The 22,334-nt window shown below is 26.2% G+C and overlaps 1 protein-coding gene across 2 annotated transcripts in view; it reads left to right on the top strand.

Annotated features, from left to right (window-relative positions):
• Positions 1-13,795, top strand: part of LOC100211035 (aryl hydrocarbon receptor nuclear translocator 2) — a 98,779-nt gene extending 84,984 nt beyond the window's left edge. For both annotated transcript variants that reach the window (XM_065816619.1, XM_065816618.1), the window contains 6 exons: positions 1,502-1,608; positions 6,801-6,951; positions 8,362-8,498; positions 9,052-9,080; positions 9,238-9,370; positions 12,980-13,795. In XM_065816619.1, the coding sequence (XP_065672691.1) occupies positions 1,502-1,608; positions 6,801-6,951; positions 8,362-8,498; positions 9,052-9,080; positions 9,238-9,370; positions 12,980-13,347 (925 nt within the window). In that variant the 3' untranslated portion in view covers positions 13,348-13,795. The remainder of the gene's footprint in view (positions 1-1,501; positions 1,609-6,800; positions 6,952-8,361; positions 8,499-9,051; positions 9,081-9,237; positions 9,371-12,979) is intronic.
• Positions 13,796-22,334: the final 8,539 nt, after the last annotated feature.

Raw genomic sequence — 22,334 nt, 5'->3', positions numbered from 1 at the left:
CAAGAAGGTGCAAAATGTGGAGTAGAATGAGGCTTGACTTAAAACCAAAGAGAAGAAATTCTTTTTGGTTTTAAGTCTTTTATTGGCTTTCATACCTGCTTGGATCTAGCAGGTGAGGTAAGAGGTACATTTATGCAAATATAAATAAATAAATTTGCTTTTTTTTTTTAGATGCTGGCTTTTTCTCTTTTTTCTCTTTCTCTTCCAGACAAAAGATGATATCTTTACATATTTGTATAAATATTAGTATTTACAATGGTATACATTATCTTTACATATTTGTATAAACTTTAGTATGATAAAATCGATCTGTGACATGGCTCACAGATCGATTTTAAGAAAAGACACCATAATTATAGAGAGAGATTAGAAAAACATTGTATCAAACAATGTTTGTAAGAGAAGACTAAAGTGGTTTGGGTGTCAGTATGTAGAGAAGTAGTAGCTTGAGAAGAAAGTGGTAGAGATAGAAGTAAGAAAACTTGAAGAGAGTGCATTACATATTGTTTGAACAAGTTTTAGTTATGAAAAGAAAATGTGTGAGATTTTTTATATTAGAAAAACAGCATAAAATGGCCAAAGCTTAATGATGATGATTAAAATGAATTTTAAAAATATAGTTTTGGATGTTTCCGTGTTTATGCAGCTCTGGTCACAAACCTAGTCCTGGCTTTTTTTTATCAAACTCGACTCCGGTCAAATTTAAACCTCAGTCACTTATTATCACTATGAGAGGTTGGTCTTTTAGCTAATAGCAGGTCAGAATACTTATTTTTACTTTTTGTTCCAGTAAAACAAAAATAACAATCAGTTGAGTTGAGAGAGTGCAAAATTGCTTAGATCAAGATCTTCTTGGCCATCCAGTAAGAAGACCTACACCTGTAACATAACAGTTGTTTAAAACCCAATTTTTCTCTTGTTGTCTGATGGCAAAATTAAAATACTCTAATATAACTTAGTTATTAATGATGTTGCAATCCTTCTCTGATTTTTAAAAGTATTGTCACCGCAAAATTAACAAAACTTGTTAGGATAGCATAGTGTTTGCTTGTGTTTTTAACTCAGAAAACAGAAGAAAACACTGTTCTCTTCAAACAAATAAATTCTCTGAATTCTGGAAACAAAATCTTTTGTTATCAATTTTGTGGTTAGCAGCTATAACACAAAAACAAGGCCTGATGAAATCAAAGTAAATAAGATAATAACAAACGGCAATAAAATGAGGTTATGTTAGTAGTTCAAAATTAGTAAGAACTTTTCTTATTACAAAATTTTGTTAACCAGTGTTCAAATTTGCAACAAAAAAAAGCAGAACTATGTCTATAGTTATATTTAGTTAAAAACATTACATAAATATATTAGTTTCACAGATAACAATTTCTCTATTTATACAGTGGTTGTTTTTATTCAACATTAAAACCATCAAAGATTATAACATATTTATCTATTTTTATTGAAGTTATTTAAACAAAGTTTTTCTACTTAAAAAATATTTTTTAAGGGTCACTGATGTTCTTGGATATCGTCCTATAGATTTACTGGGAAAGCTATGTTTTGATTTTTATCTTCATGAGGATGCCAAATACATGTCTGAGAATTATGATCAAGGTGAGTTTTTTTTTCTTTTTTAAGGTAAGTTTATTGTTTATATTATATTTATATATATAAATATATATATATATATATATATATATATATATATATATATATATATATATATATATATGTATATATGTGTGTGTGTGTATGTATATATGTAGATATTAGGCTGTTCCAAAAAACAACATTTTCGAAATATATATGCTGAGACCCCTTTAATGTGTTCTATATGATAAAAAAAGGGGTCCACAAGACCCTTGAACATATAACAAGTTCAAAATATTACCAAAAAAAAATTATTTTAAAGTGTATCAAGTTGGGTCTTAAATGAAGTAAAACTAAATGAAAATTTTTTAAATGATAAATTTATTATATAAGAATAAATATGTTAGTTTTAACAGCATAAAAAATAAAGTTTATTAACTAAGTTTTCTATAGTATAATTACAATTTTTGAAATTTTCATATGATTTGGCTTCATTTGATACCCAACATGGGTCAACTTTTAAAGAACTTTTTTTTTATTGATAATATATAGATCTCATTAAATGTTCAATGGTTTTGGGGGGCCTCTAAAAATATTTTTTATTCAAAATTTGTTTTTTTTTTATCATATATAACACATTAACGGGGTGGCAGCATATATTTTTCAAAAATGTTGTTTTTTGGGACATCCTTATATATATTTAAATATATTATATATAATATAATATATATATATATATATATATATATATATATATATATATATATATATATATATATATATATATATATATATATATATATATATATCAGAGTGCTAATCTAAACAAGCAATTTAATATATATATATATATATATATATATATATATATATATATATATATATATATATATAAATTAAATTGCTTGTTTAGATTAGCACTCTGACGTCACATTGAAATAGCCTGCCGCCGGGGGCTTCAGTACATACATTGACTGAAAAATAGCCTGACTCACAGCGAAGTGCTGCTACATCAACTGAGGGTTTGGGATGGGGCAGCACTCTTTTCTTTCATTATTCTTCATTTTTTTCTTCTTCTTCTGAAAACGCTGTATGCTTTAAAGATAAGCAAATCAAATGAGCAAATGTTTATCTAAATACACTATAGAAGATCTATATATATATATATATATATATATATATATATATATATATATATATATATATATATATATATATATATATATCTTCAGGCCTTGTTTTAAATTAAAAATTGTTAATGCATTAGCTTAACCCGATATTTGAGGTCATAAAATTCTCTTCATTTTTTTATTTTTTAACTACTTAAATTTCTAATTGCGGTATTGCAACTACAAATGATTTTTTATTTAAAAAAAATTAGCAAGTGAGAAATAAAAAAATTACATCACTTTATTTGCTTTATTTATTAAAAGTTTATTAGTTTATTATTTTATTATTAAAATTATATCGCTGTATATATCGTTTATTAAAAAATAATCGCTGCGATTTGACTTGTGATATAAAAAAAAAGTTTTGTGCAAATTTTTGATGCTGCTGTTTATTTAAAATTTGATTTTGAGTAAAAAAATGTTTAGGAAGGAAAACCAAAAAAACAATTGCTATAAAAATGAGCAAATTTTTCTTTTAAAACAAATAAAATTTTAATATTTAATAAAATTTACAAATACTTTTAAATAAATTTGACAGTTAAGTTAAACCCAAGCATTAACTTTAATCTTAGTAAACTTAAACATATTTTATAAATCTGAATTGAATTATATTTTTTTTAAATCTAAATTAAATTATATATTTTTTTACCAGAATAAAACTATATATTTTTATTAAATTAGTTTTAAATTAAATCATACATATTTTTTCAGAATTAAATTATGCTTTTATGATCTTTGCTTCAAGCTTTAAAAATCAATCATTACAATAAAATAAAAATAAACTTTTAATTTTATTTGATGTTTTTTCATTAGTAAATAGGGCTTATGTCAAACATAATTGTCATTCATTCAAACTTTTGTAACAAATATTTTTACATAAACATCATTCAAAATTTAATGTGACTTTTTTTTAAAATCAATTACTTTTTTTATCTTACCGCTTATTAAATAATTAAAAAGTTAAAAAACGATTAAAAGTCGCTTAACCGAAATCGCTTACTGCTTACGTAAAATTGCTTAAAGAATTAACGCTTTAAAACAAGGCCTGATATATTTATGTATATATATATATATATATATATATATATATATATATATATATATATATATATATATATATATATATATATATATGATATATATATACATATACATAATATGATATATATATACATAATATATATATATACATATATTATGTATATATATATCATATTATGTATATATATATATATATATATATATAATATATCATTACAATAAAATAAGAACAAAATAAAAATTTAATGTGACTTTTTTTTTAAATCAATTACTTTTTTTATCTTACCGCTTATTAAATAATTAAAAAAATAAAAAATGATAAAAAGTCACTTAACCGAAATCGCTTACTGCTTACGAAAAATTGCTTAAAGCGTTAACACTTTAAAACAAGGCCTGATATATTTATGTACTTATATATATATATATATATATATATATATATATATATATATATATATATATATATATATATATATATATATATATATATATATATATGTATATTTATACATATATGCCTATATATATATATATATATATTTATACATATATGCCTATATATATATATATATATTTATATGTATATGTATATTTATATACACAAACATATATATATATAAAAATATATATATATATATTTTTTTTTTTGTTGTTGTTATTTCACCTCCCCAAGGCCCAGAAGGCCACTACAGATAAGGAGGCTAATTAATTGTGGTTATAACCCTCTCTCAACTCTATAACTCCGAAACACGAACCTTGACGAACAAGGCCGCTGCGCGGAGAAACAAGTTGAGCGCGGTACTACCAGGGACGTGGTGGGGATCTATATATATATATATATATATATATATATATATATATATATATATATATATATATATACACACACACACACTACTGTTAATAATTATTTGAATAATATTAACTTTTTTTTTGAATGTTTTTTTTTTTTATTTGACTACTTTTTATGTTTATTTTTGCACTAATTCTGATAATTTAAAAAGAATTAAAAGTATTTTGATTAAAATGCTTTAATCAAAATTATAAGAATAATAAAAATGCTAAAGCGGACAAAGCTACATATATAATATGGACTATTAATGACTGTAAACGTGGATCAAAGTGTCAAAGTTTTAAATCTTTAGTTTCAAAAAAAGATTGTCTGAAAAAAAATTGTTGAATGTATGATAAAATAGTGTGTATTATCGACTGTAAAACATGGTGGGATCTAGTGTTTAAATGTGATGCTGTTTTTGTTTGGAATGCCACAGGTAACATTGTAAAAACAGAGAGAATAATAACAAAAGTAGTTTACTTGGACACTTAAAAAGTCATGCTATACCTTTGGAAAGTTGGGTTAATGGGAAACCATTTATTGTTTTAAAAGAAAATGACTAAAGGCCTAAATTAAAGCCTCTCCTTAAGATCTCTCTCCCATCGGATTTTAATGGGATGAGTTAAAAGTAATGTCAAAAAATTATGTTTAATGAAGCATAAGATGTGAAAAAAACTTATTAGTTAGTTGCATAAAATTGACTTCAACAAGTTGAATAAATTATTAAGTAGAATGTCAAGAATACGTATGGCGGTTATTGTTGCTAAGGGCAATTAATAGACATAAATTATAAAATAATCTGATAGGACTTTGTATTGATTTTCTTTTAAACCTAATATATAGGCAACAGACAATAATATAAGACAACATGTAGCTCAGGTAGATTTTGTTTTCAGTTTTTCTCCAATGGTAAGTAAAACTTTGATATCTTATATCAAAAAGTATGACCATTTGAATAATGATGGATGGTAGTATATATATATATATATATATATATATATATATATATATATATATATATATATATATATATATATATATATATATATATATGTATATATACACACACATATAAATATATATATATATATATATATATATATATATATATATATATGGGCATAATAGATTTATGGAAAAAAAATTTTAAAATATATGATAATTATAAACTAATCTAAACTATTTTTTTAGTTTACAGGCTAAAGTTACTCTCCTATTTTTTTAATTTTATTAAGGGGCTGTTTATATGAAATGGGCTAGCCTGGTTAGCTGGGCTGGCTCACTTGAACCAGATCTCATTTTAATATTTACCAATAAAAATTAATCTTGTTTACATGAGAAATGGGCTAGCCCATATAACTGAGATCTTGCCTGATTTTTTCTATATAAACAGAAGTGAGCCAGCCTAGCCTATGAATATAGCTGATTGGATAAAATAAATCACACTAATTCAACCCTCAGAATTAGGGTCGGCATTCGGCAATGCCGACCTAACTGCCGACCTGAAAGTATTTGAAATCGGCAAAAAATTGCCGACCTCGTTTTAATGTTTTATGGTTTTAGACCTTTGTATCAAATAATTTTTGCCAACCTGATGCTGACCTCAAATAGATTGAAGTTGGCAAATTATTGCCGATCTCATTTTTCCTCATTCCAAGGGTTGCTAATTCTTTTATTCATTCAAAAACATTCCAGATTGTTTTTAAAACAACCAATTAAATAAAAATGCGTAATTCAAATTTAAATTAAAATTCCAGTGTAAACATTTTTTTATGTTATTATTTTTCTAATCAGCCCAGCTAACCAGGGTAGCCCGCCTCATATAAAATTCTCATATAAACAGCCTCTAAAATTAGTTTCAGACTCTATTCCAAAATAAGTTTTTCAGTTTTTAAATATTTGAAATATTTTTTATTGAAGTAATGATGACAAAAATGACTTAAAATAACAATGTCCGTAAACAATAAATCTTTAATATACAAAAATTTTGTTTTTTACAAAGGACTTTTATAAATGATATGAGTGATAGTTTTTAAGTAGAAAAAATTACGAAAATTGATGAAAAAAATACATGTTTTAAAATTCAAAATTTATTTAAAAAATAATTAAAGTTTCAAAGTTATTTTAAATATTTAATGATTGATTTCATTTGCTTATTTAATTTATTTTAGTAATAAAACTTAAAGGGCAACCATTATCAGTTCGATTTCATTTCAAGCATCTAAATGGAGAGCCTATCCTTGTTCGGTCGAGTTGTTGCAGTTTTCAAAATCCTTATACAGATGAAGCTGAATATATTATATGCAATAATACTGTTATTAAGTAAGCTGAATATGTTATATGTAATAATGCTTCTATTAAGTAAGCTGGATATATTATATGCAATAATATTGTTATTAAGTAAGCTATATATATTATAAACAATAATACTTATATAATACTATAATAAAGTGGTAGTGGTGAAGTGGTAGAGTGCTTGCCTCATAAGCAAGAAGTTCCGAGTTTGATCCCCACCACGTTCCTGGTAAAACTGTGCTCAACTTGTTTCTCCGCACAGCAACCTTGTTTGCCAAGATTTCTGTTTTGGAGTAAATGATGTTGAATTTTAAAAAAATTTTATAAAAATTTCAAGTCATTATTTTATTGAAAAAAAATTATTTTTAATTTCACTGCCTAAATATAAATTAAATTAAATTAAAATAAAAAATTACATTTTTTAACTAAAAATAAAAATGTGCATTTTTACAAAATAAAAATATTAAAATTTTTTTTTCTCAATGTTTTTTATTTATGATTATTTTTGAAATTTTTATATAATTTTGCTTCTTCAGGCACCCAGCATACTTTTTATGACCTTTAATTAAGAAAATATAAATTCTCAGGAAGAAGATATAAAAGATTAAAGAACATCTATATTAACCAATTAATTACTAACAACAATTAATTACTAACAACAATTCGTTACTAACATCAATTAATTACTAACAACAACTAATTACTAACAGTTAATTACTAACAACAATTAATTACTAACAACATTAGATTTAAACTTAAATGAGATATCTGAATCAACCCTTTTACCAGAAACAGGCTGCAACAACAATTGCTGGTTATATCATAATTAGTGTCTTTTTTAACAATAAGCAGAAGATCGATTTCACTGTATGAAAAGATGCTGTTAAAAGTTTTAAAAGTAGACAGAGAGAAAAATTGATATTTAAAAAAATATATATGGATATTAATATAGAAATAGAAAAGAAAGATAAAAAAGAACATAAATCTTAAACTTTGGGTATTTCTTTGTAAATACTTAAAGTAATAATTTGTCATTTTAATGTATAATGTACAAATATAAAAATATGTATTATAGATACAAATAAAATCAAAATAGAAAAATGAAGTGTTTCAGCAAGCCTAGTAGTCCAAGCTTACTAAATAGGCTTACTGGTCATTAAAAAAATTATTCCTAGTTATATGCTGGTTGTTTTAGAGTTAAATGTTAGATCTATAAGACTTTAATATTTTTTATCTCCAACAAATGATTGATATAATCTAATACTGATACAATCTGTTAAGAATAAACTTTGAATAGTTTTGAAAAAAACTGAGCTAAAAATTATTTTTTTAATTTGTATTTTACCATAAAATGAATTGTCAAAAATAAAGCAAAACCTTTAAAGCTTGATAAATTTTGCGTGCATATTTATATATAGGGATATCATATTTGTATAGGGATATTCAAGCACCTGTCAACCGGACACCTGATAATCCATTAAAGTATTTATCTGCAAAAGATCCAACAAATAAGTTTTCAAACACATCTATTATTCAAGAAAAGCCTGGATTCAGTATACATTCATCACATCATGGTAATATTTTCAATACTTTCTTATTTTGCTATTTTCTTACATGAAATAATTAATCTACTTTAAGACCCTTTTTTACAAACTAAATTTATTGTAGTCAGTCAGGCCAGTTGCTGTGGTCAGGCTTTCTGTAATAAAGTTCTTTTTATTTGAACTTAATTATAGAATGTTTCAAGTAAATTTTTTCAAAATAACTTATTAGCATTGATCTGAAATCCCAAGTTTATTATTGCAATATTTTTCTTAGCATTATTTATTCTGTTAATTAAGTATATCTAAGTAAGTTATACTATATAAGTTTTATTGTGTTATTAAGTATTTGTGTTGTATTTTATGTACGCATACTTTATTTGTCATTAATTATGTGTTCATTTTGTTATTAATTATGTGTGCCTTTTGTTATTAGTTATGAGTGCATTTTGTTATTAATCATGTGTGTGTTTTGTTATTAATTATGTTTGTGTTTTTGTTATTAATTACAATTATATAATTATTATTATTTTATGCTGTTATTAATAATTATATTTGAATCTTTGAATTGTTGTTTACATTTTAGGTTTTCAAAAAGATAACAATTTATGTGAGGTATTGCTTATTAAGAAAACATTTAATAGAAATTTAAATAATGTTAAAAGCTGAGACTTCATTATATAATAATGAATATCAAATAAAATAATTGCTTTCTTAATCATGCACATCAATATTTGATTTTGTTTGTCAAACATTTATTTTTAATTTTTAGTCACAAGTTTTAAAAATGAAACGAAGGTTTTCAGGAATTTCTGAGCCATCTAGTATAAAATGCACTGTATCGCAATTAGTTGATCCCACTTGTGATGAATATGTCACCACTTGTGATGAAAACACCACACAGAGTAAGTATGTCACCACTTGTGATGAATATGTCACCACTTGTGATGAATATGTCACCACTTGTGATGAATGTGTCACCACTTGTGATGAATATGTCACCACTTGTGATGAATATGTCACCACTTGTGATGAATATGTCACCACTTGTGATGAATATGTCACCACTTGTGATGAATATGTCACCACTTGTGATGAAAACACCACACAGAGTAAGTAGAAAAGTTATTTGAGAATATTTTAGTATTTAATTTATTAAATAATATAGTTTAAAAAAGTTTGCGCATTTTTTTTTAAATTTGATATAACCAAAATAAAAATGTTTAAAGTTAGTTTATATTATATAATGTAATATAGTGTAACAGCAGAGTGATTCCAAACTGTACACTTCAAGAGTGATGAGTCCAAACTGTACACTTCAAGAGTTCAAACTTTTATTGAGTTTGTAACTGTAACAGCTGTGAAACACAGACATAATAAAAGTTAGAATTTAAAAAGTTTATCCAATTAACTACCTTAGAGCTGACTTGGACTCTTTCTGTGATTTTCTTCATGATGGCCCTTGGGCAGAAATCTTCCATCTTCCTGCTGACAAATGTGCTTCTTACATAACTTCTTAGATTCAGACTATCATAGAATCTTTTATTTCCTCTCGACAAGTGCATCCTCACTCTTCTCCATGGTTTTCCTCATATTGTGCTGCTGCAATTTTCAATCGAAACCATTACTTCCATATCTATCAGCAAAACAGTTCTCCAGAAAAAAAATGTCTGTTTACTATTGCTAGAAACCATTGTAAAAAAGTTTTGTCTAACGCCAAAGCCTACTATTCTCAGGCCATGAAATCTTGTATTTCATCTCAAAAATTAGGCTCTCAGACTCTTGGAGAGCCTTTAACAGTGTCAATAATAAGGGCAAATCTGTTATTCCACCTCTCTTGTATGGATCAGATTTTGTCACCTCACCTAAAGGCAAAGCTGAATTGTTTACTAAGAACTTTTCATCAATATTATTTCTTGATTCCACTAGTTGCGTTCTACCTGATATAGCCAACAAACATGTTGATCCATTGCTTGGCATTCTTATCACTCCAGCTTCTGTATCTAAAGTAATTTTCTGCTTAGACTCTTTTGCAGCTTGTGGTCCAGGCAACATACCTGTTATAGTCTTGCAGAAGTGTTCTCTGGAGCTGTTGTCTATACTTTCAAAACTATCAGAGTCTTGTTTTCCGGCATGCTGGAAAGCGGCATCTGCTATCCCTATTTTCAAAAATACTGGAGAGTGATCTGACTCATCTAACTACCATCCCATTAGTCTTCTTCGTATCAAAAGCAAGGTTTTTGAATTTTTAATTAACAAACACTTAATCTAATAACTTACTTTCTGATCACCAATATGGATTTTGATCTTCTTATTCTACAGCTGATTTAGTAACAGTAATAACTGATAGGTTTTACTGTGCATTAGATAAATGTGGAGAGATTAAGGCTATCGCTCTTGACATTTCAAAAGCTTTTGATAAAGTTTGGCATGCTGGTCTTCTCCATAAGCTTTCTTCTTAAGGTGTATCTGGTAACACCTTTAAGATTATCAAATCCTTCCTTTCCAATCATAGTATAAAAGTTGTCTTCGATGGGCAGCACTCTTCTTCATATCCTGTAACTTCAGGGGTTCCTCAAAAACTAATCCTTGGCCCTATACTCTTTTTAATTTACATCAACGATCTTCCAGATATTCTCACATCTAAGGTGGCATTGTTTGCTGATGATACTACCATTTATTCTTGTCTTGATAAGAAGCCAACACTCTCTGATTGCATGGAGGGGCATTTGAGCTTGAAAAGGATCTCACTTCTGCGACAGCATGGGGCTCACAGTGGCTGGTGAACGTCAATTCAGATAAAACTCAACTTTTTTTAGCTAATCATTATCGTAATAATTTTAGATCTTCTTTTATTCATCTACCCTTCATCTTCTAGGATTAACTCTTACTTCTGATCTTTCTTGGATATCATATATCAAATCCATTGCAAAATTAGCATTTGCTAAGATTGCATGTCTTTATCATGCTCGACATTTTCTAACTTTGGATATCTAGGGCAGATCTTTCAATTATGCCTTTTCTCTTTTAGACAAGGTGCAAAAACGCATTGTAAACATAGTTAGACCTGCTCTTGCAGCCAACCTCCAACCATTATCATATCGTTGTAATGTTGCTTCTCTTACTCTTTTCTACAAATACTAAAATTGTGCCATCTACTAAAATTCATTCTTGTGTTATTCGTCATTTAATAAAGTCTCATCCTTTTACTGTGACTTTTCCTAAGTGCTCCGAAATTCTTATTCATCCAGTCTTTTTTCTTGAACATCAGTTCTATGGAATTCTCTCCCTTTATTTTGCTTTCCTGATTTATATAATTTTCAATCGTTATCTCGCTCTATAAACTTCATCTTTTCTCTTCCAGTAACTTCCAACTCTAATAGTGGTTGCATGCAGCCTTGTTGGAAACGAAAATGCTAAGAAAAATAAAAAATTGTTTTTTGAACTGATTGATACTGACTGCAACTATTGTTTCTTGTTTAAGATGTTCCAGTCGTTTACCACTATATTGGTGAAATAATGTTTTATATTTCATTTTATATTTCCTGTAAATTGCCTTCTCAGTTTACCATTGTGGCTTCTAGTTTTATGGTCATTATATTGATAGTAATTTCGGAACAGACTTCTTGAACCATACCTCTTGCTTAAATGAGTTTTACGGCACCGCTGCCGGACATTATAATAAAATATTGTAACAATAAAATTTTATTGATAACATGATAAAGTTATTAAATATCGTGTTGTGTTTAGATGGTTAAAAAACCAAAAATTTTAAAAAACTGTTTTTTATGCTAGTTTTTTTTTTTCTTTTTTTTTTTGTTTTTCCTGTTTTCGCTTTTTATCATTTCACTTAATCATTTTAAATTTGTTTTTAGTTCATAAATTAAATGTTAATTTACTAAAATAAAGTATGTATATTATTTAAATTTCGGAAAAAACCATTAAAGAAGATTTTTGAAAACAATTGTAAAATTAGTTCTGTAATTTTAAAAATTTGTAAGCTCATCAACACCTTGTAAAAACCAAGCATCAATTAAAAAATTTGTCATTTTTCCATTGAGTGCTTTTATACACCATTTTTTTCCATTGAGTGCTTTTATAAAATTTTTAATAAGTACAATCTTAAACAATTTTAAGCTTAAAAACAATTCGTGGTGAATTCTTCAACAATCAATAGCACATATACAAAATCAAATGACTCCTGATTTTTTCACTATTTTATGTTGGCTAAGTTTTTGCTAATGTCTCATAATATGATGTGGTTTAAAGTTTGTCTTAATTAGAAGTTACCTTAAGATTATATAAAAATAATTTTTGTTTGTATTTTAAAAGTAAATAGTAAAAAATTCTAAAGTTTTTTTAATTGCGACATGTGCACTTTTTCTAATAAGACTAGAAACTTTTTTGTGTTAATAATGATGTTTGTTTGTGATGTACTTTGTATTTGTTAATTTGATAATTGTAATTGATATATAATAAATGTAAATTTGATAATTGTTATTGTATTTGTTTAGAAATACGAGCGAGTGGTATTTTAGCTAATATGGCGCGTAAGCGACAACAGGAAAATAACTATTCTAAGCCACCTTCGTCTGGGTGTTCTTACCTTTTCCATGTACAATCACAATATAACATGACCGCTAATGAAATTCCTTCATTAGTTTCTCCAGAATTGAAAAATGAAGAAATCAACGGACTTGACAATAATTATTTGTCTTCTCATAAAATAATAAATACACGTGATGCAAACTTATCTAATCTACATGAATCTTCTATATTATTAGAAAATGATAAATTGCCTCGCTGTGAGTTGTATAAGCAATTAAACGAAAATAATACAGAAACCAATTTGCTTTATTGGAACAGCCCAGGTTGGACTTAACTTTGGACAAATGCTTAGCAACAAAATGTGGTGATAATCTATTAATAAATGCTGTGTGTCCTTATTTACAAATATTTACTCAGCAACAAAAGTATGTAAGAAAAAGTTTTTGGTTTTTTTATCTGTCAAACAGAGTGACAATAATTTTATTTAGTGAAAGTTTTATACTTTTTCACGGTTGGCAATTAAAATGAAGCGTTTAAAAGCTGTATTTAAAAAAAATATAAGATCATGATATGCTGCTAAAACTATTGTTTTCATTGAAAATGATTTAAAGTTCATAAAGAAATTACACTTTGTATTATTACGATGTTCTGACGTCGTTTTATGTTTATTTTTTACGTTTTATATACAAGTAATAAGGAAATTTTATTAAGAAATACGTAAATATAAGATGTGTAAATTTTCTTATTCTTTTACGTTTATAAATAAAGTATTAGTTAAGTAATCTCTTATTTGTTCTCAGTCCTGTGTTTTTATTTTAATTGGGTAATTTATGTTTCCTGCTGCCGAAAACTTTATTTAAATTTAGTTTTGATGTCTGATAGCTTCCTTCTATAAAATCTCAAAGCATTTTTTCGTTTTTGTTAAGCTTCTAATTAAAGATATTTATAAAAAATTTGAAAATATTTACAAAAATTTTGTGTTTTAAATATCTGTAGAAAAATATTTCACAACTACACTTATCAAAATTATAAAAGTAAAAATGTCGCAAATGATTTAAAGACCGATTCTACACTATCGTTTTTATAAATAAATGGAACTCGCTGTATAGAAGTCATTAAAACATAGTTAATAATTTGTATTTTCCTCTTTTGTTTTTTTGGTTTTTTTGTTGTGTGGTTTATTTCGATGGTAGCATAAAAAAATCATCTGGGCAAAAATCCCCCTGAGAAAAAATCCCCCAGGATCAATGCAATAGTTGTTTATAATATAAATAATTTATACATACATATTATGTTACGAACAAATCCTTAAACTTTCATTTTTCATAAATCGACTGACAAATAGGTAGAACATGCAAGGAGTGAACATACATACTATATATACATGAACATACATACTATATATACATGAACATACATACTATATATACATGAACATGCATACTATATATACATGAACATACATATATATACATGAACATACATATATATATACATGAACATACATACTATATATACATGAACATACATACTATATATACATGAACATACATACTATATATACATGAACATACATACTATATATACATGAACATACATACTATATATACATGAACATACATACTATATATACATGAACATACATACTATATATACATGAACATGCATACTATATATACATGAACATACATACTATATATACATGAACATACATACTATATATACATGAACATACATATATATATACATGAACATACATATATATATATATATACATGAACATACATACTATATATACATGAACATACATATATATACATGAACATACATATATATATACATGAACATACATACTATATATACATGAACATACATACTATATATACATGAACATACATACTATATATACATGAACATACATACTATATATACATGAACATACATACTATATATACATGAACATGCATACTATATATACATGAACATGCATACTATATATACATGAACATACATACTATATATACATGAACATACATACTATATATACATGAACATACATACTATATATACATGAACATACATATATATATACATGAACATACATATATATATATATATACATGAACATACATACTATATATACATGAACATACATATATATACATGAACATACATACTATATATACATGAACATACATACTATATATACATGAACATACATACTATATATACATGAACATACATACTATATATACATGAACATACATATATATATACATGAACATACATATATATATACATGAACATACATACTATATATACATGAACATACATACTATATATACATGAACATACATACTATATATACATGAACATACATACTATATATACATGAACATACATATATATATACATGAACATACATATATATATATACATGAACATACATACTATATATACATGAACATACATACTATATATACATGAACATACATACTATATATACATGAACATACATCGACTGACAAATAAGTAGAACATATAAATAAGAGTGCATACGCTGACTGACAAATAGGTGAATCATGCGAGGAGTGCCGCTACATTGACTGAGGGTTTGGTTTGGGGAGGCAATCTATCAAATTATATTATTGAATAATTTATATACAAGTTTGTATAAGATAGCAATGACAGACTTGTTCTAAAAACTTATATATTTGCATTATTTCGAGGCTATTTAAATGTAATTTATGCATTTTTTAGTTTCAAACTAGATTTAAAAATAGTTATAATTGTAGTAACATTACAAACAAGTGTTTTCTAGGAATTAATTTAGTGATAGAGTAGAGGGGGGTATATAGGGAAACTTAAGAAACAAATGATAGGGTAGAGGGGGTATATAGGGACACTTAAGAAACAAATGGTAGGGTAGAGGGGGTATATAGGGACACTTAAGAAACAAATGATAGGGTAGAGGGGGTATATAGGGACACTTAAGAAACAAATGTTGCGGATAAACTTTATTGATAATAAAATGAAAAAACAAAAAAAAATTTCTAAAACGACAACCAAAGTAACAAAACTCTAGACTAGCAAAACTTTTACATTTTGCAAGAAGATAGGGGAAAGAAGAGGATAGGGGAAAGAAGAAGATAGGGGAAAGAAGAGGATAGGGGAAAACGGGAAAGTTAAAAAGCAGCAATTATTCGTCAATTGTAAAGCTTTAAAAATGATGAAAAATGGCTATCTATCTTCTAAATATGTTCAGACATTAAATTCTCAAAACCTCAAAAAGTTTCTACCCACCCTTCACGTCCCTTACACCTATACACCACATAAAAGAAATAACAGCTTAAAAAAAAAAGCAAAATATTTTATGGATCACACAGAAAATGTCCTGAAACTCATGGCAATATTTTTGATAAGCTGCTTTGTTAGCAATAAGATATGCCAATGTAGAGCAAACTTAAATATGCCATATGTATCAGTAGCTTTTCTAGCTCTGAGTTCTTTTTTTCTTGCAGCTAAAACTGCATTTCATCCTATTTTGGATGATTGATCTTTCTTATATTATTTCTTACCTTCTTTTTTTACACTAATAATAATCAAAGTTAAGTTATAAAAATAAGAATTTCTTTTAATTTATTACTAAAATTGCTTTTCTAAATAAAAAAAAATATTATTTTAGATTAAAATAAAATCATCAAGCTGTAAACAACATCACGAAATGGTAGTAAAATAATATAAATTAATAATAATATAATAGTTATATAAATAAAATAAATTAACAAAATAATTTAAATAAAATAACAAAATAATATAAATTAATAATAATATAAAAATTATATAAACAACTTGTGCTCCCAATATGCCCTACAAAAGTCATTTTACTCGAATTAATACTACTCAAAAAGTTCAATTCCAAACAATTTTTTAAAACCAGATTCTAAAAGAGGATAAAAAATACTGTCTGAAAAGTATAAATTTTTTATAAATTAAACAGAGTCGCAATAGTTCAAGATAAATCTTTTGTCGTTGTATCACCTAAGAAAATACGCAACTTTTGTTTTTCGCAAACTTACTGATGCATTTTGGTACTTAATTGCATTTTAGTATTTACATTATATTGGTATTATATTTACAAGATCTGTAAATATAATGGCGTACAACTACATCTGCCGACAACATCTGTAAATACACTAAGGTATAATAACATCTGTCCAACAACATCTGACATTTCATTGATGCCAAATAACATTTTTGTAAAAAGTATGTGATTACTACAGATGTAGTTGCATTTTTTTAATTATCTAAGTATAATAACACCTGTGCAACTACATCTGGAGATTTTACAGATGTAGCTACATCTTTTAAATTATCAAATTGTAATAATATCTGTGCAACTACATCTGTGGGTTCTACAGACGTAGTTACATCTTTTCAATTATGTTAAATAAAACTACAGACTTTTATGAAATTATTAATTATAATGCATTTTATTAACCAAATGAAGTTACATAAATTTTTTTTTTAGATGTAGTTTTATTTGAAAAAAAGTATTAAATATAAATGCATTATTTTAACCAGATGTAGTTTTATATATGGTTTTTTTCAGGTGTAGTTACATCTGGAGTAAGTTCTTCCGGATGTTATTGGAAAAATTACCAGATGTAGTTATATCTTCCTAAAGATGTTGTTAAGGGTCATTGAATTTATACAGCGGTTTTCATAAATTTAGACGCACTCATTTTTTTTTTACATATATGTAAGAAAATACTTAAAATAAAAATAAAATAAAAGTGCTACCGCTATGTTTGATATATAATTTAATAGAGGAAGTGAAACACTATAATAGAGTACCTTAATTTTTTTTACAGGATGTTTATTACTCATTCTATACCAATTAACACAAAAAAGTTAATTGATAAGCTTGATTTTATTTTATTCATAAATTTAGACGCACAATCAAAAAAGGCTTATAACTTGTTAATTGATAGTTAATTAGTAGTTTTTTTCCATATTTCTCATTAATAGGCCTAAATTAATTAATTTTGTCAAAAAACCTTATATAAATATGACTTACCTGGAATTGGTTAATCATTATTTAATAAATAAATAAAAGTTAGGTTAGTTTTGCACTAAAATGACGCAAAAAATGGGCAAAAGACGTATCACTCAAGGTGAAAGATGACAAGTTATTGCTCACATTAAAGAAGGAACCAAAAGTAATAGAGTAATTGACAGGTTATTTGGAGTTTCTGAGAAATGCATTCGGACAACGAAGCAAAACTTTCTTCACACTGGTGGTGCCAGCGAGAAAACGAGGCCAGGTAGACCCTTGTCAACCACCAGAAAAGACGACAGTGCCCTTTTTAGAGCTGTCAGAGCTAACAAGAATTATTTACAAAGAATTGCCCACAGAAATTAATACAACGCGAAATACATCTATCTGCTTTGAAGAAACCGCTCCTGCGTCCATATGATAAACAATGGAGACTAAAATGGTGTCGTGAAAGAAGGTATTGGACAATATAACAATGGAAAAACATTATGTGGAGTGATGAGAGTAACTTTGAGCTTATCAATCACAAATCTAACAAAACAGTCAAAAGAATGGCTCACGAAAAGTATTACGCCAGGTACATTAGACCGACTGTACAAAGTGGAGGAGGCTCGATAGGAATCTGGTCATGCTTCAATTACAAAGGTGTTGGTATGTGCCGAAGATACACCGGAAGAATCAACTCCAGAATTTATGTCGAAGTACTGGAAAACAATCTAATTCCATCAATTGACCTGTTTATGCTCAATGATAAACCATGGAAACTTCAACAAGATGGCGCTACTGCACATATTACATACTATAAAAAGAAGTGGTTCAACGATAATAATATCAAGACAATACGGTGGCCTCCATACTCACCTGATTTGAACCCTATCCGCAAAAGGCGGATACACAAAATATTGATTGGTTCATAATTACGCCTCCTAATGTATCGTGCGTCTAAATTTATGAATAACTTTTTTTGTCTTTTTTTTTTTAATACCATGTAATTGTACCTAATTATTACTTAGTATTTGTATTCTGTATGTATTTATCTAATAAATAGAAAAAAAACTAAACCTTCTAGCTATGTCAGGCAATATGTTTTCAAACTTGTCGTGTTTTGCAAATTTCTCTAGTTTTTTTGCGTTAGTGTTTATGTTTTTAAAGCAATGACGTAAAACAGAAAACATTAAAATATTTCCTCTAATATTAATTTGCGATTTTGATCTTTAATTACCCCTGTTTCATATCACATTTAGTCTAAGTAAATTTTTTTAATTTATAATGGTCTAACTGTTTATATTTGATAGTAAATATCTAAAGATGTTTTTTTGTATTTTGTTTTGATAAAAAGTAACAATAAGTTATAGAAATTTAGCTATGTTCATAATTTGCCCCTTTTATTTAAAAATCGAAGGAAGTTTTGATTAACTCCTTAAATGTTATAAGATACAAAATTGTAATGGTATTAATAATCTTTTTACAGAAAAATTTTATCTCTAGTATTTCCAAAGTTATGAAAATTTTAGGAACACTCTTTTATTATAGAAACAATGATTTTTTTAAAAAAATAACAAGAAGCCGTAAAGCTCACTTCGAAACAGCCGTGCTAAGCTTCGAGAATGCTCGTGTTGCCGTAATGTTTTAAATTCTACAAGCAGAAAAGTTTCATGCCAAGGTGAAACTCGTTCAAAACCAAATATGGTCAATTTATTTTGTCAAAGGAGAAGTAAAAAATACCTTCAATTTGAATCTGATGAAGATAACGTTGAAGACGTTTCTTTCCTCTTTTGGATTATAGCCTTGACTATATATATATTATAGAATATAATAATATATATATATAGTCTATATATATATTATAGACTTGACTTTATATTTTTTGTTCATTATGTAATTTTTTTAATTCGTTAATGTTTAACGAATTTTCAATTCTTAAATGAAACCAATGAAATTTATTATAGAGTTTTTTGAGTCGGTTAATTAAAACGTTAGGTGATGCACCACAAAATGCTAGGTAATTTGATATGCGGTTTTAAGAAAATTGGATTTTTTTCTGCGCACGCATCTTTTTAACACCTTATTTTTTTATTTTTTTTTTGATTATCAATTCGCAAACTTATTTTTAAAAGGGCTCAAAAGTTTTAAAATTGTATAAAAAATTGTTTTTTAATAAATAGAAGATTTTTTTCAATGCCTTTTTTAATTTAAAATGTTTTAAATTTTGTTTTGGATACAATGTTTTCGAGTACGTTAGAGACTATTGAGGTTAATAAATTTAGTCTCTAGTTGCTAGCAATTAGTTTCCTTTTTCGAATATTGGGGTTATGTCTGCCAACTTTCATTTAATTGATATCTTTTTTAGAAAACATAGTGATCGGTAAACCAAAGACAGGTGCACATCGTTTTAGTACCATAGATTTTAACATGTTTAATCCTGAAGATTTATATTCATTTAGCTGAAGAAGTTTTTTTAAATTAATTTCACAGTTATTATATTATTTAATATTGTTTCAAAAAGGAATGACAAAAAGTAAAAAAAGTAACAAAAGACGTCCGCGGGAGATCTATACAACGTCCTATGGACGTCACAAATTCGTAGGATGTCCTCAAGACGTCCAGCAGACGTTCGGTGCCAGCTGGGTCGGTAAAGATTGATTTAAAGTAATTATTTATTATGTTGACTATTTGGTCAGGTTCTTTATATTTAAACTTCATTATTGAATGTTAGGGCTCGGATGGTAATTTTTAACAAATATTTTTTATATTATTTTTAACAAATATGATTTAAGAAATGACAACTTTATTTATCAACATTATTCACATACAAGTTTTGGAAAGTTTTTTATATCTTATCGCGGAGCTTTTTTGTGAAACCAAATAGTAAAAAAAAAATTCGATTTTTCCCAAAGTTGGAATTTTTCTACTTTCAAAAACAAACTGAAAAAAGTTATTTTCTTAATAGATAATATTTTCGAGTTCTTCTGATCTCGTTTCTCTTTTAAAAGTGTTATCTAAATGTAATTTAAAATATTTGATTTTATTTTTTATTGTTTTGTTAAACGGTATTTTATAATTAAGATACCTTATCTTATTTGTATGCAGGTTTTCTTAAACGGTATTTATTTCTCATTTTATATTTTTTTGAAATAATTGGTTATTATTTTTGTATTGTTAAACAGCTCTCGGTAACAGGATCTTACGATCCTCTTCGAGTTTCCGTGTTCTCATATATTATGTACAACGAAATTTTTCACCAGAAAATATTGTTAAATGAACAAAAAAAAAGAAAAAGATTTTGCTGTTAATATATTTGAATAGTAGTTTTGGATTGTGGGTTGATTTACTTAAAAGATTCTTTTTAAATGAGCGTTTAAGTCTTTGCATGCTGATTTGTGTTTTATTAACTTAATATTTTATTATACATTATATGTAATATGATGATTCATCATATATTATATATAATATATTATGCTTTTTAGAGAGCTAAACCTACCTTTTCGAACCTTAATTTGTAGCCTCTCTCTCTCAAAAAAAAGAATTATATATATATATATAATTCTTTTTTTTTTTTTTTTTTTTTTTTTTTATTTTATTTATTCATAATAAATATTACAATAAAATAAATGAAAGAAGAACGCATATAAACAAAAAATTACAAGTTTTGTTACATATAAAATAAGAACGCGGAGACTTGCAGAAGATCAAATGATCTTGTCATCAAGAACCGCTTACGATGGTTACGTGTTTAAAAAATTTTTGTAATGTGTATAAAATAAATAAGGCAGTCAAATAAAGTTTATAAAACGAAAGTTAGAAGTAAAAATAAAAGTTTTATATAAATACTTAAAATACAAGACTTGATAGGTATAAAATGTATAAATTAATTTAACATGATACAAAAAAATAAAATTAACAAAACAAAATTTAAATATACAAGTATATAGTTGAATAAATATTTTTTTATATAAGAATTCGTAAAAACATTATAAATAAATCAAAATAATTAAATTTAAAAATATATAAGTACTTTTTCAATAGAGAGAATGATATCTTTTATTTTCCTTTTAAATACAAATAAGTTCCAGTCTTAAAATGCAGAGAACAAGATATAAAGAGGCTCTAATTTACTTTTATTGACACTACCCCAAGCCGCATTTGCATAGTTTATGTGGCAATGAATGCATGAGTGGTATATTTGAGTAAAAATATGCTTATTTAACATGCTTCTTGCTTTATATAATATACATATACTTTTCGAAATTTTGCAGGTAATG

This window comes from Hydra vulgaris, chromosome 13 (genome assembly GCF_038396675.1).
Source record: "Hydra vulgaris chromosome 13, alternate assembly HydraT2T_AEP".
NCBI lineage: Eukaryota > Metazoa > Cnidaria > Hydrozoa > Anthoathecata > Hydridae > Hydra > Hydra vulgaris.
This window is presented reverse-complemented; position numbering and strand designations above follow the sequence as displayed.